General features: G+C 37.4%; 1 protein-coding gene and 1 long non-coding RNA gene across 3 annotated transcripts in view; both read left to right on the top strand.

Moving 5' to 3' along the window:
• The window catches only part of LOC133836128 (uncharacterized), a 59,794-nt gene that overhangs the window by 21,490 nt on the left and 10,996 nt on the right, over window positions 1–27,308 (top strand). The window contains 5 exon segments of the mRNA XM_062266448.1: window positions 3,320–3,418; window positions 3,420–3,430; window positions 3,492–4,116; window positions 4,184–4,312; window positions 11,349–11,385. Of these exon segments, the coding sequence (XP_062122432.1) occupies window positions 3,320–3,418; window positions 3,420–3,430; window positions 3,492–4,116; window positions 4,184–4,312; window positions 11,349–11,385 (901 nt within the window).
• LOC133836132 (uncharacterized) lies at window positions 11,393–26,610 on the top strand. 2 transcript variants are annotated; one of them, XR_009893681.1, is made up of 2 exons: window positions 11,393–14,319; window positions 26,423–26,610. It is a non-coding gene; the product is annotated as an uncharacterized LOC133836132 (long non-coding RNA). The 2 variants fall into 2 exon arrangements; XR_009893680.1 differs by lacking the exon at window positions 11,393–14,319 and adding an exon at window positions 23,339–25,046.

Genomic DNA, 27,308 nt, shown 5'->3' with positions numbered 1-27,308 from the left:
ACTACCTTCTAATTTTATGACGTACTTTGTCAATCTGTTGTCTAATCTCTTTAAAGCTCTTATCAAAATAGCGTAACGTACCTGCTAAAAGTGGCACAAAAGCCCCATAAATCAAATTAACAGTTCGTGTAAACTTCAAATTCACGCAAAAAAAAAAAGACGAACAAATTAAGAAAAAAAGTGAAGAAATTAAAAGAAAAGAAACTCACTTCAAAGAGAATTGCAAAAGTGTCGTCAAAAAAAAGCGACAAGCAAAAAGATTTGTATTATTATCTCTAAATTCACACGTCGTCAGCTGACGTCATTTCTACAATCATCATTTCGCGATAATTCAATAAAAATGAAATGAATCTCTTGGTGTTGAAAAAAGACTGTCAAGTCATGAGCAAACAACGTGTTGAATTAAATGTGATGTCGAAATTTGAAGAATCCAAGCCTAAGGCTTAAGTTGTTCTGATTCCGTTCTTTCAGAATCTGCAGACAAATATTATCATATGCTTTACGCATTTTGACTCCTTTCGCAGTTTGCAGTTTTTCGACATTCATTATCATAAGGCGGAATCTTCCACTCGATGTGTGCAGAAAATGCTTCAACTGTCTGAAGCAGAAAAAAAAAGTGAGTGAGACACTTCAAAACAACTTTGTCTGGTCTTGGGTACTACAATTTTATAATAAAGACAAATATTGTAAAACTCTATGCCAGAGAGCATTCACAATTCGTTGAGTTATTTTTAGCACACAGCCAAAAAAAAAAATTTATGTTTGGCTTTGTTTTGTAAACAGTGTGTGGGCTGAATGTGAAAAGATGCATTACCTTTGTGGGGTGTTACCTTTTATTTTTGGTGTTTTTGGACTTTATGCCCAGTTCTCCCTCAGCTGGTTTTTTATTTATCGTATCGTATGTTGACTTCTCGGGGAGGGACCAACCTTATCAACTGACAAATGACACAATTTGTCAACAAAGCTCACTTTTTGTTTTTCACTTTTTTTCACGAATCGCCATAAACACAATCAACAGTAACTCTTTTTTTTTTTTTTTTTTTTTTTATATACATTTATGTATATGAGAACTAGTTTATATAGAATATCCATGTACTCCTATTTACATAGGCTCTATTCGTGTGTGTGTGTGTGTGTTTGTGTCTGGGCAAACAATTACGTCAATGGGGCACTCACCACACCCAATTATAGATAGATACTTACTTGGATGTACGATATACATACATAACATATATAGAGAGTGAGATATATATCTAAACAGTCGTCGTTGTTTGCCCTGCCAATGGCAGGCTGCCATGCAAATCACTTGAATACTCTATCATCTACCCATCTCTTTCACACTCGCACTCTTTTCTTTCTCTGTTCTATATCTCCATCTCGCTCCGCTGAATGCAAATATTGAGCTAGTCGTAGACAATGTCCAACAGCTGATGCCAAACACTCCTCTGCCCACAGTTTTCTGCTCGGTTCCGCGATACACAAACAAAAGCGTGAAGTGCTTCTGGTTTTTGTTTTCATACACTATCTATAAAACGGGGGATTATACGGTTCTGTATGAGCTAGGGAATTATAGCTGATTAAAAGACGCAATATTAGAGCACGATGCAGTATCATTTGTAATAATATAAAGTAATATATTATTTTATTGTTCTTAGAAGAAATGACTCACATAAATTGTACTAAGAAAAGTAATAGGGATTTTAGTTTTCTTTGTAGACGCAGTATTAAAGCTGATCACACTTATTTCAAAGTGTATTTCTAGTTCGTTATAGCTTATCCAATTTGTTTTTTTTTTCTGTCTACTCTCTCTCTCTTCCTCTCTCTCTCTGTCTGTTTTGCCTCGCCCATTTAACCCACTTTGCACATTGGAATCAACGGAATCATCGGCACACTCGATTACTTGAACACTTTTAATACGTCCATTAATTTGGCGTTGTTGTTAGCTCATCGAAGCAACAACAATTGAATATTGGCAGCCCTCGGGGCACGTGACTTGGCATTCCAGCAAAGTGCAAAAAAGAAGACGAAAAAAAGTAAAGCAAAAAAAATATAAAGCCAAATTTAATGTGTTGACCTGTTGACTGTGAAACTGCCGTCGCACAATTTTGGATTTGGCTAAAAATAAATCGGAATTCAACCGCAGGTGTCTGTCCGACTGTCTCGTCTGATCGGCGTTCCGTTTTTGAACATTTTTGTGAAAGTTGTCGGAAAGGTCGTACAATTAAAAGGGTTACCCCAATAGTTAGGGTTTAATACTAAGCCGGCAATCTTTATAAGGCAAAGTTTGAAAAACAGTTTGAGATGAAATTCAATTTTATTGAGCTGCAGATATTTGAGGTTAGCAATTGAAAAGAGTTGTGTTAGAGAGCTTTATGTAACTGGGGAGTAAATTGATTTAATTGTGCCTAGCAATTATCAATAAGTTACGTACGTGTATTTACAGCAAACAAGTTAGACAAGCTGTGCTGCAAATGCACAACTTGTAAATACCCTGTCAATGTTTTTTTGTTATTTGCACAGAAATTAGTTGAAATTATTTTTAGCTATTTAATTAATACATTTCGCTTCTATAAATTTAGCATACGCCGTGATCATATAATTACTATAATTGTTTTGCAAAATTGGCTTTTTCAAGCATTTTTGGGATATTCGCAATTTCCGCTGCAGAGCTTTTGTTTGTGTTGTGTGTTTTTCCCCTGTTGCATGTTTAGTCAGCTGAGCCCATTGACATCACAACAACTGTAACTTGATCTCGCTCTCTCACTAAGCTAAGCTTCAGCTGCGCTGATAACTCTCTCTCTCCCTCTCTCTGGCTGCTGTGCACTGCTTGCTTTAGCCTAGGCACAAACCTTGACAACTCACCATTTTGTAAGCAGCGCGTTTTTGAACCCACTTCCCATTGTTTTGCGTAATCCATAGATAAATTGATTAAATTCGATTAAAGGACGCCACAGGACGACGGCGTCTTCAATTAATAAAGCACATTCGATACTTAATATTTTTGTTGTTTCTTGTTGCGCCACTGCAAATTGCGTCTTGTGTTGATTCTTCAATTGTGGGTTAGGTGGCTAGCTCACAAATTGTATTTGTAGACAATTCGGCATAATTGCAGTACAGCCAGGATAATCGCTGTGGGTGGTCCTTATATTTGTATTTGTAGTTGTAATTTCATTTCTTTTTGCTTTCCGCTGCTCTGTCTGTTCAGTTTGTTGTGGCCTGTGCTGCCAGAAACATGCAGGAAGCCGCTGAAGAAGATCCCAATATTACAACAAGCATTCCCAAACCGCATTCTAATCAAAAACGTCATGTTCGCTTTCAGGAACAAGATGGTTTACCACGTGTGCCCGGCTCCCGACCCTCAAGTGCGCCCGCGGAACCCAACGCCAAGGCGGCCAAAAAGGCCTACAAGAAGATGGAGGAAGGAGCAGCGGTAAGTGAAGAAATAACAACTAATCCCATGCGGAGAATAATCAAAGAACTTTCTCTTGCAGCCGCCAGGAGAAGGAGCAATCGCGTCGTGAGAAGGAAGCCCGAAAAATGGAACGGGAGACGGCGCGACGCATTGAGCGAGAAGCCGCCAAGCTGGAGAAGCTTAATCGACACAGCGAGAAGATCTCACGTAGCACCGAACGCATGGTGGGCAGCGGTGGCTCACGCTCCGGTTCGCTGGAGCGACGACGCAGTGGCGAGGATTCGCCCGTGCTCAATCAGTCGACGGTGCACGGGATTGCGTCACCGAATCGACGGCCCACCATCTTCGATGTGTTTAGACCGCGCGCCAAATCGGATGCCAAACGGCACAAGGATAAACATTTGCTCGATCCCTCGTCCGCCGACAGCAGCGCCACCAGCAGCACATATTCCGTATCCGGCGGCACAACGGCAGCAGCAACGTCCGGCGCAGCGACGTCAGCAACGACGGCCGGTGGAGCGACGGCGGGCAGCGGAGCAAGTGGCGGTGCTGGTGGCATCATGAATTCCATGAAGGTGGCCATGCAGCACTTTGGACATCGCCAGCATCCCGCCGTAACGATAACCAATGCCGACGGCACCGTTTCCGCCAAGAGCAAGTACAAAGATGGCAGCGCCCATTTACACCAAGGCAGCGATGCGCAGGTGCGACAAAATCTTTACATCTAACTGTATTCTATATAAAACTGATTATTGTATACTTTGTTTATAGTATTACCACACGGTGACTGCGGTGAGACCGCACGCCAATGCCAATCAACGATCGCCGATGACCAAAGTTATGGATCTGTTCCGCCATCGTTCAAACTCAGCGGTCAGCGAGGCGGACAAGCGTAAAGCGGTAAGTGTCACGGCTAAACTTAACATACGAATTTGGTGGTGAATTCTTTATAACAACTTAGCGAGTGCACAAACCATCTAGCTATGTTAGATTACAGCGCGCTGTTAGCTAAAATGTTAACTGATATTTCGAAGGCAGATCAGTTAAAACGAGAAATACGCATTTTAAAAAATTGATTAAATTAAAGATTTAATATTTAAAATTATGGTAAAGATTAGTTGAGTTGGCTGACATATAATAGAAAAAAAAATATATTAGATGAAAGCATTATTAACCTAATTTGAATACAAAAAAATTTGGCTTGGCCGGACAAGCAGACGAAAAATAGGAATTGACGACCTATGAAAGTGTTCTCTAAAGCAGCTCGCACTGTAGTTATTCTCATATCAATATTCACTCAACATTGACATATCAGCTCTTTCAACATCCCGTTCAATTTCTTTAAAGTATTTTTATATAATCTAAAATCAATTAAATGTTACTTAAAGTAGATTAGGAGCTGCTTTATCTTTCGCAAAAAAAACCCATACAGTCTGCAAGTGATTATCAGCAGTATTTGAGCGTCATTTATAATCTACACTTTGTGCTGAGTCTGACAACTTCATTAAAAATACAGTTATGAGCAATTTTTTGTATATTTTGATTTGATAAGCGATAATGGCTTAATGCGATTTGATTGATAAGCGATGGTTACATTTCAAAATTGCGCAATCAAAGGTTGCTTATCTGCTGCTGCGAACAACAACGGAATCAATTGAACAATCAGGCAATAATAACAAATACAGAATAAAGTCATGTACGCATTTATCATACTACAGCGAAATGTGCCACATCATGATGTGCGAACACAGTTATTTATTTATTATCAAATCCTGAGAGAGAGAGAAAGAGCAGCAGCAGCAGCAGAAGAGAGAAGAAAGCTCTCAGCAACAAGTACAACACAACAGGTGATCTATGGCGTCAACAGCTGTGTGATGCGACGCTCTTCACAGCAATGAGCTTTTGTACGACTTTCTCTCTCTCTCGCTCGCTCTCTATCTTCGTATGCCGCTCTTGGGCTCTCACTTGTCTGACAGTTTTTGGGCTTTGCGGAAAAGTGCCGCACACAAACACACATACACAACCACACACACATAGGCGGACAAACGTATTATTATTACGTATACGGCGAGTTTGTCGTTGTCGTCGATGGCGTCGAGTCATTTCAATTTTGCCGTTTTCTTCTTTCGCACGCTGCTGCGTTTTGTGTGCTTTTATTTTCAATTGCATTTCCAATTGGACGGCAGCTGATACTAGAGACAACGCGCGCGCATTCTCGTTCTTGTCGAAATTGATAAACAACAATTACAAATAAACAACAACAAAATAAAATACGAAATACCAATTTTCAATTTTGATAAATCTCAAGCGGTGCGGCGCGTGTGAGCAACAAAAAATAATATTAAATAAGTATAAAACGAAAATGAAATAAGCAACAATAAAGAAAATTTATTGCTTTGTTTGAATGAAAATGGAAATGTTTGAAATTTGAAAAACGAAATTGAAAACAACATCAGAAAAAAAAACAAAATAAATAAATTCACAAAGTGCAAGTCAAATAAACAAAAGCATAAATAGATGTATATAAATATCACAAACCAAAAAAGAAAAACATTTTAATGAATTAGCATAATTAAAGAAGCATTTAGCACTTTGCATATAATATCAAACGAACGAAATCTGCAAAATCTGTTCTATTTGTAAACAAATTGTATTTATATGCCAATTGCGACAATTTAAGGCAATTATATATATTTGCATCTTTTCCGCGTGTGCGCATTTTAATTTGATTTACTTACGTTTTATTTATTATATTTTTCAATTTTCAAGTTCATTGACGGCGTCCAAAAACCCACGCGAAATATGCTCGATAAAAATATATAATAATAATATTTGTGTGTGCTTCTAATCTGCATTTCTATTTGTTTAATTAAGAATTTTAAGCACTTTTGAAGCAGCGCATGGAAATGAGCTAAACCCAAAAAAAAAACTGTCAGCGCCACAAAAACAAATGGCAAACATGTGATGTGTCACATTTAAGTGTGTGTGTGTGTGTGTTGTGGTTGTTGTTGTTGGTTTTGTTTCCCTGCTGCTTATTAACGTATTCGTGAAATTTTGTTAAATATTTTGTTATGTTTTCGCTTTTAGTTTGTTAAGATTCTAAGCCATTTTCTTAGTTGCTAATTTGTCAAGTGTCTAACTTGGGGCTTCTATGTTGAGTTTTTTTTTTTTGTTTTTCTTTTCGTTTGGTTTTATAATCAGTCAATCGAATTGTTCAGTTCCACTCCCACGCTGCCATATCGATATTAGATAGGCCTGTAAACCGCATTGATAGAAGGCTTTAAAATCTCAGACGCTCCCTTAATTGCTGCAATAAATTTCTGGCAACTTTTGTTAATTGAATTAACACCAACAAATCATGTGTTTTTCTTTTTTTGCATAACAAATCCTGACCAATATATGTATATAAAGGTGATTTATAAGAAATCATTTTATATGACAAAGAACAGTATAATTTGGTATATTTGGAATGTTGTGGTATATCATTTTGGTATATTTTTTTGCAAAATGGCAACAAAATAAAATCTGGTATATTTTCAGTGCAATAGTATATCGCTAAATCAGTGCATCGGTATTTTAATTTGGTATATTTTGGAATGTGATGGTATGTCGATATATCAGTATACATGCATATAAATTTGGTATATTTGATTACTAAAATTGATATAGTTCGGTAAATTTTCAACGTAACAGTATATCGGTATTTTAATTTGGTATATTTTGGAATGTAATGGTATGTCGATACAGCAATATTTAGGAATATCAATCAAGTATATTTTATTATATTTTCGATGTAATAGTATATCGATATATCAGTATATTGGTATTTTAATTTGGTATATTTTGGTATGTAATGGTATGTCGATGCAGCAGTATATAGGAATATCAATAAAGTATATTTTATTACAACAAAAAACGACAAAAATTGGCATATTTTCAATGCAATAGTATATCGCTATACCAGTATATCGGTATTTTAATTTGGTATACTCAGAAGAATAATACCCTCGGTATACTTTAGTACATTTGCTGCATATTAATTTGGTATATTTATATAGACAATACTAAGCTGTAACTTTTTTACTTGTTCTCTCTGCTACTATTATATATTTAAATAATTCTTTATAAATAGTACGCATTTTTACGTTTCGCACATTTCATATAGTTTTCCTAGTGTATTTCCACCCGTTGATGTCTGTCAAAATAGTTCGACACTCTTTAAAGTGACACAGCTGTTTGGAAAACACATCACGAAAAAAAAGCAAAAACAAAAAAAAATTCCTACCAATGAACTGGGGACCTTCGATTGTTGTTATTTAACTTACAACAGTTGCCCCCGAACATTTGCAAAATGTTATCAATTTGGAGCTTTTTTATCTTTTCGGCAAATAGAAATATTTGAAAAGAAGAAATTTAATTTAGAATACATCGGCTCCACAAAATTACCGATAAGATAGCTAATACTACTTATATACTCAAAAACAAAAACAAATAGAGAACTCTGAGCACACTCTGACTATATAGTATATAGTAAATATACCTCACATTGAATATAATGATTATAATTAAAATAACGCGCATAATAAATGGGAGGCCTGTGATTCCTTCAGAGGGCAGAGCAAAAAAAAAAAAAAAATCGAAAAACCTTTGTGTCGCTGATCGATTGACTTGAAATAATGCTTATTATAAATTAGTATTTAATATAGTAAGTAGACAAAACGCGTACAAAGTCACTATCTGACCATCTGTGTCCGCCACTATCTCCGTAAATAAATCAATGCTATTTATATGACCGGCAATATATATTATAATAAATAGGTTTGCACTAAGGGAAAGAACCCAAAGACAAATGAAAAAAAAAGGGTTTGTTTTATAACGAACTTAATGTAATTTACCTGTATATAATACTCCTATTTTGTTTACTTCATTTCACTTTTCTAGGGTATCTTTGTGTTCACGCCCACTTTAGTTTGGTAACGCCTTTTTTTTGTTGTAGAGGAAGTGAAATTTATTGTTGCCCAAAAACATTCTCATTACTTTTTTTGGCCATACGAAATAATTGTTGTTTGCGCAAATTTTCTTTGTTTTCTTTGTAGTTAGCTTGTTAATTAATCATTTGTCACCTTGTTGTTGTAGATGCTGCCACAGTTCTGAGCACGTCTAAGTTTGAAATGATGTTCTATATATGAGTATGAGAGAGTATTCGGAATCTGTTCACAGATTTATTTATTTATTTTTATTGCACACGTTTAAAGGTCAACCACTTGACGACGTTGTGCTTTGCTCTCTCTCTCTCTTTTTCTACATATTTGTTTGACTACAATACCCTGTAAACCAGAAATTGAAGAGTATTCTAAGCAGCCTCTTATTAATGTCTTTATTTTTCTTTTTAATTATAAAGTGCATATAGAAATATAAAAAGTAATCACATAACAAGCACAACCATTTTATTTTTAGTTTAAATCAAATTACAGGGTATCTCCTTAGTTCATCAGCATTCTAGTTCACTTATTTCCATGTAGGCTTTGTATATGGCATTAAATACAATAATAAAATCGGAATTGACGCAACTTTAGATGTTTGTTTTGGACTCTCCGCTGTTAATTGCATATGCGAAGTTATTGTTTTTAGTTTTTTTGCAATTGCCAATTACGAAATGCTTTGAGGTGTTGCAGCAAGAATTGTCATGGATTATTTATTAGCTAATTTGAGTAAACATAACTGAGAGATTGACAACGAAAGCTCATTAATTAAGCTCCTCTACAGACACTTACGAGTAACTATAAACTTAACCAACATTCTGACATTTTTCATAGTTTGTCTAATTAGCTTTAATGAATTTTTCCACAATTGTTTAGTTGCACATTGTTTTTGCCTTATTTTTGTTGTGTTATTCTTACACATTTCTTTTATTTCGCTATTTAGTATTTTCTTTTATGGCAATTTTTCGCGTCAAGAACGTTGCACAAATATTGACAAGAATAACAAACCCAGACCCAGACCCAGACCACATATAGTCATAGGTATAAGCTATAGGCTGTCGCCTGACTTTGCTCGCTGGGCAAATACAGAAAATACAGAGATAGATAGACACCCGCAGGAAATCGAAAATAATAAAAAGAAAATAGAAAACTATAAGATGAAATATATAGAACAACAATAATGTAGAGACCTCCAAATTGTTTCCACATTGTTTTCCCCAGAATTTTTATTTATTAAACGTGTTTGCGCCTAAATTGTAAAATGTAAAATAACTAAAACTATATTCCAGAAATATTCAGTGTAGCCACAATTCATATATATTTCCTTACACCACAGCAGAGATCAGAGGTGACTGCGTAATCGTTATACCCCACATTAACAACCGCTTTTGAATGGGTAAATGAGTTATAAAAGCACAATAGCGGCAATTAAGCGACTGTTAAACAACAACTTCAACTCGATTTCATGCCTGCTTTCATTGCTCTCACTTTAGTTGAGCTTTCCAGTTACACACTTCACACTTAACACTTGTGTTGTAATAATTCTTATCAAATACTTTGTTTATCTCTGCGTTCGCAGATCGCAATTGTCACTTAACAGAGCAGACAACTGTTAACAGTTGGCTGTTAACTTAACAGCGCTCTCTTTATGTTATTGCGTTTTATCAATTTCCGGCTGAGCTTTTTGAATTGCAGTTTATTGGGTCATCAAGAGTTTTGCTACCTTTCAATCAACTATTTGTTGTTCTTCTTCGTTTTATTACAATTTCAATTATGTGACACAATCAATAAGCCGCACGTGCCACGCCCATTACGTACACATCCGCCCATTAAACGTCGATGCGTCACATGCAGCTTCTTCAGTTGGTTCTTTTGCACTTCTCTCTTCTTCTCTCTCTCTCTTTCAATTAAAAGCTTGCGCGAGGGTCAAGGATTAATTTGTGGTCCGCTTTTGACCCAAACAATGCCACTGTGTGCATGTGTGTGTGCGTGTGTGAGTTTGTGTGAATGTATTTAACATGCTTCGCATCTGTGCTCCACTTGAAATGTGCTGTAAATCAGCCGCCCCCCAAACAAAGACGATGACATTTTCATGGTCAGGGCGATGAAATTTTTGTATATTTTTTTATGATGCACCTTGTTGCAATTATTTCATTTACTCTTTGCTTCCTCGAATATAAGGCAAAAAACAATTTGCAATTTAAAAAATATACATAAATTTGCTGAATTTACATAAATGTAATTTGCGCATTTATTGCGAGTAACAACAAAACAATTAAACATATCACAAATTAAAAATATATCAGGTGCCAACAAAAAACCGCAGGAACAAGTATCGTAAAATACAACAAATCAAAGCGTTAACAGCAAACTGTTGTTGCTAGCGCCATCTAACGTACGGAGGCGGTAACAGTGTAGCTACTGTTAACAAATACAATGCAGTACAATGTGAATGCATTTTGACTGAAACTCGGACACATTCAAACGGCTGTGCTTTACCTCAATAATTCTACTTAATCATAATAAACTTAAGCAAATCGAAACAAAATGTCGGCGGTCAAGCGTTGGCTTTATCGCCACACACACTCAACGAGCTCATCTAACAGCGGCCCTCCGCCCACGTCGCCCACAATAAAAACGCCACGCGGTCGCAGTCATTCGCTGGACGTGCAGTCACTGCATAACAGTGGAGTGCGCACCTTGTTAGCTAATGCAAATGTAAGCAAACCAATTTACACTTTACAGGTACAAAGCGAACCATACACCCGTGTGTACGGCATAGGGGTTAAAGTCTTTACAGCGCGCTGTAGATGATGCGATGGTTTGTGTACTCGCTAAGCTCTGTGCTCTGCGCTGTTAAGTCTGCTAACAGTGCGCGGTTTATTTGAATTTTGATACAAAAACAATTACGCGACAATTGATGATTAATGATTTCAATTTGTTTTTCTTTGCAGCGCGTTGCGGCGCATCAGCAACAATTGGCTGTGCAAAGTAAGTACACAATTTTTTGCATACTATTTACTGAATTAATGCAGCAGAAGTTAAACAGCAAGTGCCAGGTACATGTTAATTACATGTTTAATTAACATTTAGATTCAACTTACAGCAATTTATATTATTTTTTGTTTAAATTTCGTATTAAATCGCGACTTATGCAAACCATGAAAACCAAATTAACCTTGACTTTGAAAATTAAAACAACAACACACATACTGGCGCGTATACATACATGTATGTATGTGTGCAGTATATAAAACAAACAACGCAAAGTAAAGCAAACAAACAAACCGCGAAAATAAGCAAAAGACGAATACGAATGTTGAAAAAAATAAGTAAAAACAAAATCAAAATGACTAAACGATGTGTAAAACCTGAAGTTTGAGTAGCTGTGTGTGAAGTGGGCGCGTCGTTGGGGCGGGGCACGGGGGCAGAAGTATCCAAAGGTGGTTAACAGCAGATAAACAGTTTTTATGTTTAGCTTTGCTTTACTTGTTTGTCATGCATTTTACATTTTTACATGTGTAAAATGCGAGTTGGGATAATAATAATGCTGTTTTGTATTATCGTTGGGTTCACTGCTGATTCTGATATATTATATTAGCACTACATGAGCTTTTCTGATTTCAATATGTATGTATGAAGTGTATATAGTTGAACCACAATTATAGTTGCACACATTCTAACAGCAGACAACTGTATAAATATAGAATATGCAACAATCACTCATAACAATTACGAGCGCGCCAAGTCGTAAACAAAAACAACATTCTGATGAATTAAAAACAACTTGTATACATGCTGGGCGCAAGAATGGTGAAGGGAAGAAAGAGGGAGAGCATGAAGCCCCAGTTGTCATATTCGTGTTCTTATTGCGATAACGGCATACAAGAGATCAACATAGAAATACAAGCGACTCCCCCCCACACAAGCCGCAACATAACAATAACAAGTGACTGAGTGGGTGAGTGAGAGAGAGAGAGACACACACATACTTTAATGCACACGCCATTGCGCCCAGCACGAAAACAATGCGAGAGCAAAGAGCGAGGGTAGAGAGCGAGTGCGAATGCGTTTCAACAAAACTAACTGTTGCTGCATTTTTGGTCTTCGCCTGTATGTTTACCCTTTGGTTGACCTTGAAAGCTTTTTTTCGTTGCCGAAGCCGAGACTTGTTTATGTACAGACTGCAGTTGTTATTGTGGCTCCTGGTGGTTGCATTTTCAATGTCATGCAAAGAATAACAGAAAAACAACCAGCACCTGGTTTGTTCTCGCTCTTGCATACCCTCTTTACTCTTAACTCCCCACTCTTCGCTTCGCATGCACAGACTTCGTTCGCTGGAACTTTGTTTTTGTTGTGCACTTTTTTTTTCTACTTTTTAAGCCTTTGGTTTTGTATGTTGTTTTGTTATTATTCGTCGCCGGCTTCATATCAAGTGTCTGGCCATGACGTAATCTTAAAGCATGTGCAGAGCGTTTAATTTAGAAGGGGTGGACAGGCGGGTGATGAGAGGCACGTCTACTTACAAATGTGTGTGAGTGAGTGAATGACTGAGAGAGTCTGTGTAAAGACACTACTATCCCGCATTGTTGACTTTTAAAAAGCAAAAGCTCAAATACTCGTACATAATTCGCAACCCACGACAATTAACCGACATTGATTTTGAAGGCAGCCAGACGTTGTTGACGCGAAAGATGTGCTTGTGTATGTGTAAGTGTAGGTGTGAGCTGTTGTTGTTTATTTTCTGTCATAACCCATTCATAAGCGAAAGTCTGTTAAGCCGCCCCACACTCACACACATGCACACGTTCGTGGAGCATATCTTACTCTGTTAAACTAGAAAAGACCAGTAGCAAATAGAGAGAGAGAGAGCGAACGCGCGAGAATGAGAGCAAGAGCAGCAGACCATAGACAATGTTAAGGGCGCTTTTTGGTGGTGCTGCTGAGGCTGACTGCTAACCTCTGCTGCCTACGTGACGCAGCTCACACAAATAAGAATAGCCACTAGAATCGCAATAATGTAAATATGTCTTATAATTTGAGTGAATGCAAAACACAGCAGCAACAATGTCATACAAATTGTAAACAACAACAATGCGGAACAACACAAAGAGCAGCCACCTTTGATGAAATGCTATATGTACCATAACACTTGTAAGTCTGCTTACACATACTTTAATACATAGAAGTGTACATATGGATGTTCTTACATGTTGACAAGCGGAGAACCACACCCGCCAACACTTTTCGCTTTCTGGAAAGTGCGTGAATACAATGTATGTATGTATGTATTGAGTATAAGCAGTTAGTCAGCAGTAGAAGGCTACGCAGCGCTGTTAGTTAACAGCAAAGGTCGTTTAAGTTCATAACAGAGGCACAACTACAAACTACAAACCAAATACAAAAGGGGAAGATTAGTCAAAACATGCTTAACAGCGACGCGACCACGCCTACTTGGCCAAACAGCTTATCTAACAGAGTACTTTTTGGCTTTCTATGTTCGCTTTGCGCTCGCTAGCTTGATTTTTGTTGTGCTCACCTTTTTTCTGCTGTTACATATACTCACGCACACACACTTGTATACTGTGAGTCTAGCGTATATGCTTTGCGCCGGTTTGGCACTCGCACACAATTGCAAGCTGATACCGTATATACAACTGCATCTGTATGTATATACTAGCGCTCTCCGCACACTCTTACACTAATACACACACGCATACAATCACTCAGAAGTATATCGGACTGGGTTGGCCACATGGCGGCTACGTTGTCGCCTTTCAGTTAATTTTGAAGCGCCGGCCGCGACAGACGTTAACAGCGCCACGTGAATTTTTTGTGCATTAATGAAATTACTTGAACAAACTTCGAGGCACTTTTTGAATCATCAGCACATAATATAAGCAATACTAATTCATTCGACAAAAGGTTTAGCACATCGTTCATTAAGAAAAAGAAAAACAAAGCAAAACAAAAATACCGAAAGCATTTAATAATAACTTTAGAAATATTTTCAATCATAATTAGTAAGTTTAACGTTGTTTCAAACAAAGAAAACGTTTAACTTACAAACTGGATTTTCTAAAGCGGTTTTCGAACAAAAATACACAAAATACATATTTGGATTTTTTCTTGCCTTTTGCTATAAATATGCATGAGCGAGCATTTTAATCTGGCATTTTATAGTTAATAAACAAAGCAAACAAACTACACACAGTTTATATTGTATGCATTATATATATCTGAGTGCGTGAAGTGGAAAATCCATTAAACATTATTGTGGAAAGTTGTGTGAAAAGTGCAACACAAATGAAGAGGAAATTTCAGCACCAAATTTATAAATGAAATTCAAAAACTCGCAAAACAACAGACATTACAAAAAAAAATGTGTATATATAAATATAAGACACTGCACAATTGCGCAAGTCTTAAAATAAACAAAATTTAATTTCGTTAATTATTGCGGTTAAAGCTGCACATCGAAAAAATAAAAAGAAATATATATATATATTCGCTCAACGTCGTTTTTGCTTTGAAAATCGAATCGTGTCTTTGCCGTGCGAGTAACCATGTGATAAAATATTATTTTTATAAAAATAAAATCGACATTTTGCGCCAACACCCGGCAAAAGATTCTGTTATTTTGTCGGTTTTAGTGCCGCGGCCACTTGATTTCATTTTATTGTTGTTTATATAATTAGAGAACGAAAAAGACACAAAATTGATTTGATTTATATGACTTTTGCCGACATCTGTGACGCAAAAGCTGCAGTTAAAATTTCTGTTTTTGATTTGGCCAAAGTGCGAGCAAGTGATCTTCCAAGTATATAAGTATATATACATATATAGGAATATATGAGAGAAATATTCTTGATTGTGGCAAGTGGAACTAGTTGCTTTTAGCTTGTTTTCATTTATAGAAAAAAGCAAAAGTCCGTCTATAGGCAGTTTTTAGTGGCGTCATTAGCACAAGTCAATATCATTAAGAAGAACCAATTAATCTTATTTAAGTGAGCAATTAAAAGTCTAAAAATTGCAAAAATGAAATATAGAAATATGTTTTAAACTCTAATCTCTTTCAATTACTTGTAGTTTGCAATAATCTAGAACTCTTGCACTGATAAGATGCTCCCCCCAGTTGTTAGCTCATCTAAACGCAAAAAAAAAGTGATAATCCCGCAACTATTAATAATTGCACAGCATTATATTGAAGTGGGGACAGAGGCTGTCGCTGATATGATTTACACACTATTACAATCATCAGCTTTATAAATACTAAATTGCGACACATTTGTATGTCTGTCTGGCAATTGAAATGCGCTTGGAATAGGTCAGTTCTACATAGCATTCTATACATACATACATACGAAAACACCCCGAGGAATCTATAAACAATACAACTATATGAGATTATAACTAGAACGCCATAAGTTTCACTTTTGTTATTTTCGCAGGGGTTATTTATACTGATTAAAATAGATTTGGATTTTATGTGTTAGTTTTTTTTTTTGTATTATGAGTGTTTATATCTTTCACAACATCAGCAGCGTAGAACGCATAACATACATAAAAAATTTAATTAAATTTTCAGAGCTAATTTAATTAAAATTTATGCTCACACACTGACAATGCTCTTGTTTTGTTTATGCCACACAAAATAACAAAACATCATGAATTGCCCAAGCCGGCTCCGAAAAAAACAACAACGCACAAAAACAAGTGTGAACGCCACATGCGATGCTGCTCGACTATGACACACCCTGCATTCCATTCTTCTTTCACTTGCAAAGTTCGACCTCGTTGTTAACCAGTTTGAATGCGTGCAGGGTATAAGAACAATAAGAATCAGGGATTGAAAATATTTTGACGGTGGAGGAAGCTGAGAACGAAGGAAAAAAGAGAAAACAAGACGAATGAAAACAAAAAACACGTCAAAGAAATTGCGCAGCGTAAATTCTTCTATTGCGCTCAGCATTTCGCTTTGGTCGCGTGCTTTATTTTCGTTTTCTCTTCTGCTCTTTAGGTTGGTTACTCTACGTTTTTTGGACCGGCAAAAGAGACTAAAAAGAACAGAAGAAGAAGAACAACAACAGCCTCTGGGCAATCTGTGCAATGCGGCAACACTCCAGCAGAAAATAATCGCCGGCTGGAGGTACAAAAATTTCATTTGCGACGCAAAAAAAAATATACTGAAACGAAGTTTGCGTATGTGTAAATGTATCGGAAGTGTTAGGGAAGGGAGTGCAGAATATTATCTAACAGCTTCGAGGTGTTTTCTTAACGAAGCGGAGACCTTCAACTTGAGCCGTGCCATATGTTAAATTCTCTTGATACGTTTCGGATTAGGAAGCTGCGATACTTTTAAGGGCTGCTAACAGCTTTGCAACCATAATAAACAGTCATTAAAAAGTTAGCATATTCCTTTTATGTAACTCGTTTTAATCTTTAGCTTATTCTTATGTAACATCTTTAGAAGCAATTAGACTGACTTAAACGTTGCATGCCACAAACATTTCATGGAGTTTAATTCAATTTGTTAAAATTTCATGACAAACTCGTTATTTTATCGAGACATCATTAAATATATACAATCCAAACTGACCTTCATATTCTATTCTATTCCCTCGAATAGCGTCGCGACACTTGCTGCATGCAACTATTTATAATTTATCTCAGCTAATTTACGATGCGAAATTATTTTAACACTTGCGCTGCATAAATCGCAGCAACATTTTTGAAACTGCGTAAAAGCTGAGATACTTATAGATATATTATAGATAAAATACTATGCGATAACTTTGAAGAGAAACCAGTTTTTGTTTGTTTTGAAAACTTTTCAGTTTTCTGACTTCGAATAGATCAACAGAAAGCTAGTTGAAAGGGTTCGTTAAACCTTTGTCTCTACTCTCGAAAGTTTTCTAGTATTTTCCTCAGCTGCATTTGAAATTATGTCATATTTATCTAGTATAATCTATGGAATACCAGTTTTGGATAACTCTCGGTGAGGTTCACAAATTTATTCAACACGCTCTTTGATCATCAATCAAATTCTTTTTTTGGAGTCACATTTGACGTTGCATTTTTATGTCCGATTGTAGTTTTCCGATCGTTGATTTTGTAGTTTTTGATTGTCTCGATTGTTGTTTCGAAAGATTAGAAAAACAATACTCACCGCATGATTTTGTGCTGATTGTCGTCTCTCTCTGGGGTCGACTGAGAATTGGGTCAAGTGAAGGAACTTACTTAAAACGGCAATTAAATTTCTGTTCAATTATATTCCGAACAACATAAATATTGTTCATATCTGCTGTTTGCTGTTTTTTTCATTATTGTTATTAATCTTGTTACCGTGATGATTGCCTTAATTGCAACACGCTTCACTGTTGTGTTGCTAACTGCATAAATTTAATACTGTACTTAACATACAGGGTGTCTAAGTTGGGGCTACACAAGTTTATGATATGCTACGCATAAACTTGTTATTGTTAACTCTGGTCTAAGCTGAAGAAAATAGTCGCTAAAAAGGTATATGAAATAGTATCATATTTAGTGGCAAATTATCTTCTCTTCTGTCCCACGATTTACGTATTATATATTTCTCTTCTATTTATTTTTTTTCCCCCATTCTTTAAGCATCGCATGCCACAAAGACACTCCAGGCGGTCCCTGGCTGCTTCTGCTTTTGTATTCCCTTTCCTCGCTTTTCACTCTCGAGTCTCTTCAAGTCTCTTAACGAGCTTCTGTCACAGTCTCTCCCTCATTCTGGTGTCGTCTGTGTGTCGACATCGACGTCAGTTTCAGCCTGACCACGCCCAATTAAAAGTCGTAAACAACATGCACACGAACGAGTAAGAAAAGTCGAATGTCCTTGAGCTGTTTTGGCCTTTCGCAACTTAATCCTGTGTCATGTGACAACCTCGGTAGCCAACTGAAACTTTGCCAGCGATTAAACGAACAATAAGCCAGCATACAACAGCAAGAACATCAAGAACAACGACCAAGACAAGAGCCATATAATTGTTAATAGGGATGGGGGGGATGGGGGGGACAAACAATGCGAATGCGAAGCATCACATACAGTAAATGAGCTTATAGAGATACTTTTTCCTTCTCCTTTTACTTACTCGACAATGCCAAACAGGCGACGTTAAACGGTGGCAATTAAAAGTATTGCCAAGTGAGGGACCCGTACATATCACTGAAGATAAGATAGATATTTTCTTTTTTAATTAAACGCAATAAGCTCACAAAATTAAAGATTGCCTATAGAAAAAATGAAAACAAAAAGAATCGAATTTCATAACTTAACTTTAATAGACCACAAACTTTGTAAGCATAGTCAGTCTACTTAAACAAGAACACATCCTGAAAGTTTCAATTGTTTTCTACCGATTTTGAACGTGTGAACGTGACTTTTAGACAATTCTCAAACCAATCGCCCCATAAATTAAATACAAAAACAAAACAGCGTATACTTAATATGCACTTTGCAAATTTCGACACGCAACCAAGTGATACGGTTTATTCAGATATAGAATATATATATATAGTATATAAATGGGCATATCTGTATATGGAATATAAAGGAAGCAACAGAGCAAAGCAAACACACACACCCACTTTCAGAGGCGTTAATTAGCATGCACGATTTGATGTGTCATGTGTGTGTTTAGGGGAGTATATGTTGAATGGATCCAATATAGTGCCTAACCTTGAACACCATTAACCTAGTAGAAAACGCAAAAGAATTGTCCACATTGGGGTTGGTCAACACAGCATTTGCTTTATTTTTATCGCTCGACACATTTGAATAGGTAAAGCAGAACCGAGCGATTCTCTAACGGCAATTGGCAATTCTAATGTCAATATGATATTGATATGTGTATATTTGTGTATGAAGTATAGAATATAGATATGTGTGTGTTTGATAGAGTAAGTGCTCGTATTTTGCCGAAGAGTGTCGTGAAATACATTTGCACAGCGCTGCTTGTTGAGCTATTAAACGAGTATAAACCAAACACACACACTCACACACATTCTGTTTATATATCGTATATCCCTCATTCTGCCAGATGCAATGCCACGTCTTCTTGTTGCTATTGTTGTTTCCTGATAACGACAGCATTTATAATACTTACAACCTGGTAATGTTGACTTTATTTGTTTGTTTATCGTCAAGCAAATAAATTCTAGTTGCCCACAAGTTCTTTACATACGTCGACGTCGTCGTTTTCTACTATTGTAACAAAAGCACAACAAATTAATTAACCTAACGCCTGGCAAAATGTGGAAAATATCTGAGGGTGTGGGACATTGAAAAAACCGGAAAGGGTAATTGATGTGTGATTGTATGTGACTTTGCTTTGCTGAATAATTAAACAAAATTTCTAGATGATTTGCTAAATTAAAGTTGTGTGGAAATTTAAAACCGAAATTTTACTTAAATTTTATTGTCATTTACAAGGGAGCAGAGTACAAACTGACCGCTGTGAAACTTGCGGTAAATTATACTATAGCTTGACCTTGGGTGAACGATAACTGGAATCTAGATGACAGCTATAAAAACGTTTATTGCAATCTTTTAAGCAAATTCCCATAGCTGTCGGAGTTTGCTCAACCTTAACCCACGACCCGTGATTCCGTTTTGTTTTTACTGTATTTACAAACGTATAAACAATCTTTATATCTTATATGTATACTTAAGATGTTGAACCTTTTTTCTTTAAAGATTTTTGTACCGTTAAATTGCGATTTCCGTTTGAATGCGCAGACATTGCAATGCCCGCCTGCAGGACATATCACAATCATTACTCTCATGAAGGTTCCTGCTCTGTCGCTTTCATTTGACATGCTTTTAATGAGTTTGGGTGTGTGTGTGTGTGTGTGAAGAATGTATTTCCATTTCCCTTGGCTGCTGTTCGCCTTTTGTTTGTTGCTGATGAATATGTTGACAGGCGGCGTTCTTGAAATGAAAACGAAACGAAACGAGAAAAAAGATGAAATAGAAAGAACAGAAAATAGAAAAAAAATATTTGCTTAGTAATTTGCTAATAGCTCGTGCCCTCTACTATCTTCATTATCCCACTCCTCGCAGCTATTAGTACGATCTTCTTTGTTGTGATTGCAATTTCCAAGTTCAATAACTGTCAACAACGCCCACGAGGCGAATGTGAAAACACATCAAATCTAATTAGCACCCACGTAATACAAATAATACAAGTACTACAAATCTACAATCATCGTATCTCCTCTCGAGGCTCTCAAATAAAACTACAAAATACGTTGGGCTCATTTACATAAATTTCCATTGACGTCAATGGCGCGTAGTCTCTGAAACATTGTAGGAGCATAACACACACGTATACTATATACGAATATATAGTACATCCTGTCGACTTATGTGCTAAGGACATAATAAATTAGCCAAGCTAAGGACAGTGCGTGTGCCCCTATTATCCTGTTCTTACCTCATTCTTACCAACACGTGGAACAACAAATAAAACAAGTAAGAAAGTTACAGTCGAGTGTGTTCGACTGTGAGATACCCATTTTTAATAAAGCCAAAATATTGCGGTATCAAAATATACCGAAAATACTAAAAATACTAAAATATACCAAATGGTATATTTGGTATATCGATATACTATACCATTCAAAATATACCATAGACGGTAAAATATACCAGATTGTCAGCCAAAGCAACTAAGACCCCTAATAAGGAAGCGTTTTTGCCCATACAAAAGTATTTCTTTAATAACTTCCACAAACCAAATTTATAGCTCTATCTCCTAAAGTCTATGAGACAGCCGAGACGGACATGGCTATATCGTCTCGGCTGTTGACGCTGATCAAGAATATATATACTTTATAGGGTCGGAGATGCCTCGTTCTACCTGTTACATACATTTCCTGCCGGCACAAAGTTATAATACCCTTCTACCCTATGGGTAGCGGGTATAAACAATAAAGCGAACAAAGCTTATTTCCAATATTAAGCTATGCTTGTTGTGTAACATTTTCTGTGACTCGCTGAAACATTCTTCAAAGGAATGTATTCTTAGCATAAACCATTAACTAACAGTTGAATAGATCTTTCTCTACCGCAAATGTGTTTTTGTTGACCTTTGCAAAGTGTATCTAAGCTACGAATTTTTCCTCCAGTAGCTTTTGCTTACACATTATTGCGCTGTCTTGCTTCTATGATAGATTCTTAACTCGCATAATTTTGTTGATAAATCGGTTTCTTAATGTCAGCAGGTTGGCAATTTCTTTGTTGGGTCTCGGGTGCAAAACAAAAAAAGTCTAACGAATAACGGCGCGTGAATCGCATTTATTATGGCGCCTTTGATACTACGAACGACGTAAAGTTTGTAGATATAGATATAGCAAAACCCACGAGACTATGTCAAATTTGTAAGTAGTTAAGTTTTTCTGTCGCATGACGTGTTCAACAATAACAAAAAAAACAAATATATATATTAAAGTCGTGCCCCTCTTTTGAAGACGTGTAGTTTTCATAAACAAGCCAACAACAACAATTACACAAATTTTTGAAGTCAAGATGTCGCGTTCCATTAGAAGTGCAAACAGAAAAGCGAACCCATTAAATGAATTGTGTCGCCCCGAGGAAGCTCAACTCAAGTGTGTTGAGTAGCCACAGTATCTCGAGTATATTTACCGAGAAACAAAACGCAGCCGGCACATTTTCAATGCAAATGTTGCCGGTCCGACTGCTAATCCAAATAGATGTAGTCTTGGCCGTTATATAAGAAAGGGGAAACAACTTGTTGTTTTCTGATGAATAATCATCCAATGCGGGTTCCCAAAGGTCTCGCGTTTTTATGCACTTTTCGGAAAGCACTTTGTGAAATGCACTAAATGAATCATGCGATGATGAGTTAACAGTAGTAGAACAAAAAGGTGCGTGTCTTCGCTAAATTTGCTTCTTTATCCCCCCAGAGAGAGAGAGAGAGTTTCTTCAACTTATTGATTTATACTATATTGTTTATCGTGTGTCAATGTTGTTACTTCCCCATAATGAACGCTTGGCATGAAAGCCAAGTATTGAGGGCTTGTCAAACCGGTCGCCGATCAATTGATTAAATTCAATTATTTCAATTCGAATTTGTGTAAACAGCAGTGAGTAAGGCAGGGACATCAACTCATTTGTTTTTCCCTTAATCTGTAGTATGACAATTAATATAGCAGCCCATTAGCCAATGAGTGCTAATGACTTTCATATAACAGTTGCCTGCACCCGATGATCATCAATCTTTGTGAACATTACGAATTGGCAACGAGTCAAAAACTGCACAACAACAGCAACAGCAATTGAACAAAAATATTGCATAAAACATCTTCAATGACTTTTTCGTTGCAAATTGCAAACGCATCTCCCTGAAGGTTTCCTTCTTTTGTTCTACTGCCTCCCCCACTCTCCTCCCTCTAAACTCGCAACTAATTAACAAAATACAACAGAAAATGAAATACGCCAAAAAGTCCGGCTGTCTGTCTTATTGTCTCTCTACTCGCTTCCGGTCGCATTTATGCATTTGTCTAATTGCACGCCTCCAACGATGCGGAAACAACCACACAGAGAAAGAGAGAGAGAGAGAAAGAGGGAGGGAGAAAGCAAACGCCTACTACAAGTCGCATATTAAACTGACAAGCTTGCGTAGTATATCATTAAAACGACTGCAAAATGCAAGATTGTAATGACAGTTTTATGGGCTTGTACCTTTAGCCTGAACCTTTAGGACAACCCTTGCAACGCCCCTTGCAACGCCAAGGTCACAGTGCAGGTGCTGGACTACGACAAGTATACGACGCGTATGCCATGAAAATTCGAGCGAGTGGAAAGTTCAAAGTTTGCTTTGAAGGCTATCTGCAGTTGAGAATTGTCGTTGTGGGGTCAGTTTGAGGGCAGAGGTCAGCGACTTTTTATTATTGTTTTTGTTACATTTTTCACATATCGATTTTCTCGAATATTAAATGTCGCATTTCAAAAATACCACACTGTGATAATCACAGTCGAAATGTAATAAAAGTTATCGCATTTCTCGACTTCAGCGCTGCGTCATCGAACTCACAAAATCGGGACATATTTGTTTTCAAATTCGACTATAACAATATATATTTGTGCACATATTTAACACACAAACAAAATGGTCAGCGTAATTGGAGTGTTCTCTCTCTATCCGAAGAAACTAAAACAATTTGCAGAGCTAAGCAAGTTTTTGCTGGACTTTTTCGATTCAGTTTTATAGCCAAGTGGCGGCGACTGTTGGGCGCATGTTCAATGCATGACGCAGGGGGTCGAGAAACTAACCAAAAACCCCAAAACAAAACTAAATATCAGAATAGCAAAATACTTACACTTACATATCCGATTCCCAATCACGTTCAAGGTGAATGCTGCTTCTGGGGCGCAACTTAAACTACAAACTGCCAGCTAAGCGGCATTTTAGTGGTTTCAAGTTGTCACCGCACCGAAATATCCACAATGCAAATAAAAACAATCTACTACTACACAAAAATATGCTTACCTCTGAATTTTTGAATAGATATAATCCGTAAGCAAGCTGGAAAAGAAGTAAAACAAAAACAGAAAATGAAATACGTAAACACTTTTAACTGTTATTTATAGTTCGGGTGTACCGCAATCAATTCGTTGATAACTTGAGCCCAAATAACAACAATGAGTACCTTTCATAGTCCCCCCTCGCTTGCCTCTGTTATCGCCATTTCTGGGGGTCTGTGAGGTCTGACATCTCAGCTCTACGACAAGTGCTAATGTCTAGTGGGGGTCTGTCACAGACTGCGACTTTTGATAAGCGCTTATCAGCTACTAATTTGGTCGTTGCCGCCAATAATAATGTGACAAGTTTTGAATATACTCGTAGTAGCACTTCACAAACTTGACCTAAATGCGCAGTTTGATTTCCATTCCTTGTCGTTCTACTACCATAACAAGCCAATATACTACACTTAGTATGTATAATACATGCATATATATAGTATATTGCCGTTTATATACTTTCACTTTCATAGCACGCATGCGTTGTCCATGTGGATGCTACTCTTTCAGAATTTTCACTTTCATTTGATTCATTTCGTGGAGCAGGTCACGTTCCTGTCGTTTGAATACTTTGTGGCGTCTCTCTCTCTCTCTCTCTCTTTCTTTTTCTTTTTTGTTGACTTTGAAAAATTCGCAAAGTATTTTCAGGTAGAAGGGGTAGCAACCCCCTAAAGATTTAATGCGTCTCGTTGGCGCATTTCCCCATCGCGCTAATGTTGTTCCGAGTGTTCTGAGTGCAAAACCGCATGGGAAATTGCTGTTCAATTGCATGCGCCCAAGGTCATTTCTCTAATGAAGTACTCTTCATTACACTGATGGACACAACAACAGTAACTAAGCCGCAACAATATTTCACTATTGAACGGTTAACAGCCCTCTGTTAAGTGACAGCGGCAGCATCAGACATCAGAATGTTATGATGTCTTTTACTCTCCCACGCGACTCTCTGGCGCTCTCTCGCAGCTTATGTTGCTCTCTATCACTTGTTTACACATTGCACGTGCATATTTGTCTTCTTTTTCATTTCATTCTCGGTCTCAGTCTGTGTTGGCATTTTTAGGCAAACGGTTGTGTTTGTGTGCGTATCGTATCCATATACATATAGTATATATATATGTGCTCTCTTGTGTCTCAATATTTCGCATTTAATTTACACAAATTTTGATTACATTTATGGACAAGACGAATTGTGGTTTCATAGAGAGAGGGCGGGAATGGAATAGGTGCAACTTAACCTCAATTGAGCCCTACGCTCGGTCGATTGCGCAAACATATTTAATCAGCTTTCGAGCGCCTCTCAAAAACTCTATAATCAATAATCGTAATTTCATATTGTGTGTGGTTCAACCTTTCTTTCATTTCCATTTTTATTTATCAATTACCTTCGTCTATTTCTTATACATAAGTAATTGACTCTGCCTCTCGCTTGGCACTTTATTCGCTCTTGTCTTTCGACGTGTGTTAGTGGCGTTTTTGATAAAAATAAAAATATAAATAGAACTTTTGCTTGCTTCACTGCTTGCTGCTCGCTGCTTGCTGATTCTGATTCTGGTCGTTTCTCTCTTTCGTGTTATTTGTTTTTTACACAACGATAAAGTTTATTTAAATGCAAGCCTACGAAGAAGCTATTATCAGCTTTATGCAAAGAGTATTTGTTTGACATGTACATAAATATGTATAAGTATATATGTACATATATTTGTGTTATTGCATTTTACAATCGTTTTGCTGATCAACGGGGACTTTGAACAGTGCTTTGAGCCTAGAGTGTGAGCAGGCGACAAGTTTGTCGTTATCGTTTTTGTGTTCAGGTGACAAAGTCATCGCGAGTTGGGAAATTTATTTAATGCACGAGGATCATGTGACTAAAATGTCGCAAGCAATTGATTTTTTTTTCTGTGTGTACATAGAGAATTCGCAACAATACCGGCCACAGCAGCAACCACAAGCAGAGCAGAGCAGCAGCTGCCGCAATACTATACAACGAAAAATAAAATGAAATAAAAAATATAATAAAAGCCATTCGCGCATTGACACTTGGCCATGTGGGTGGTGAACTTATTCAAGTGCATGTTTCGCGCAGTCGCTGCGCTCTGTCAATGACAGACTGCGTTGCCTGCGCTCGTTCCCTCTGTTAAGTCACTTAACAGCATAGGCAAATGTTAGTTATGTCTGTTGCACTCGCACCCGTTGCTGCTGTTTCCAACAGAATTTGCGAATGTTAATATCTTGCGCAAATAATGACAAAAGTGTTTAAAAATACATGCTCGTAAACATGTATACATGCATTTGTATGCACTTGTACTTATAAAAATAATAACGCGGCAAACAAAAAACAAAACAAAACACACACGCATACGCATAAGCACACACGGCAGCCGTTACCGCTGGCATCGACGTCGACGGCGACGTCGTCTGCAGCTTTGACTTAATTTGAGTGCATTCAACTTGCAGCGGCTACTACGACGACGGTTTTCAAAGCGATAGAGAGCAAAAAAGCACAACAAAGCTTTGACAAGTGCAAGTGCAAGCAACAACAACAACGACGACAACTTATGTGCTTTTCGTTTTACAGTACTACAAGGATTATGTGACTTTAGCAAAGAGAAACCCCAAAGCAAGGGCAAGAAAGAGAGTGAAAATAGTGACACACAAATACAATTACTACATTTAAGACATTTAAGTATATGCATATATACATTGACAAACGCGGTAGCTGCAATTGACAACAACAACAACAATAACAATATCAACAAACACAAAGAGCACTTGTTTCAAAAGTGTGTAACAACAAAAACAACAATAACAACAAAACAACGACAACGGCGTCGCAATGCATGGAATTTCCCATCTCTATCGGCAACACGCCGTCGAGAAGCAGCTGAGCGGCGGCGGCAGCAGCGCTGACAGCTGGTCGCAACACAACAACAGCAGAAACGTCTATGGCTATGGCAGCAACAATGAACCTTCATCCTCGCTGCAGAGTCATCACCTGTACAGTGTGGACTCCTCAAGTAGCTCCAGCAGCAACTCCAACAACTCAAACAACTCGACGATGGGCGGCGTAACAGGCAGCGCCTATGCACAGTGGCAGACAGAGCGACACTCGCAGCCACAAGCTGTGCCGGATGCCCTCAAATCTCTGGCCAATCATCACTACAACAACTCGCCCACACATCATCAGGCAACGGGTGGACAAAGTGGCACCAGCTGCGGCCCACGTAACTCCTATGACAGCTGCTACACCAACGGCTCTGGCATCAGCAGCAGCTTGAAGCGCACGCCATCCTCGAAGCGCAGTTTCCTCGAACGATCTCACAGTCCGGCTATTTATGGCGTA

The sequence above is a fragment of the Drosophila sulfurigaster genome, chromosome 2R (genome assembly GCF_023558435.1).
Source record: "Drosophila sulfurigaster albostrigata strain 15112-1811.04 chromosome 2R, ASM2355843v2, whole genome shotgun sequence".
NCBI lineage: Eukaryota > Metazoa > Arthropoda > Insecta > Diptera > Drosophilidae > Drosophila > Drosophila sulfurigaster.
This window is presented reverse-complemented; position numbering and strand designations above follow the sequence as displayed.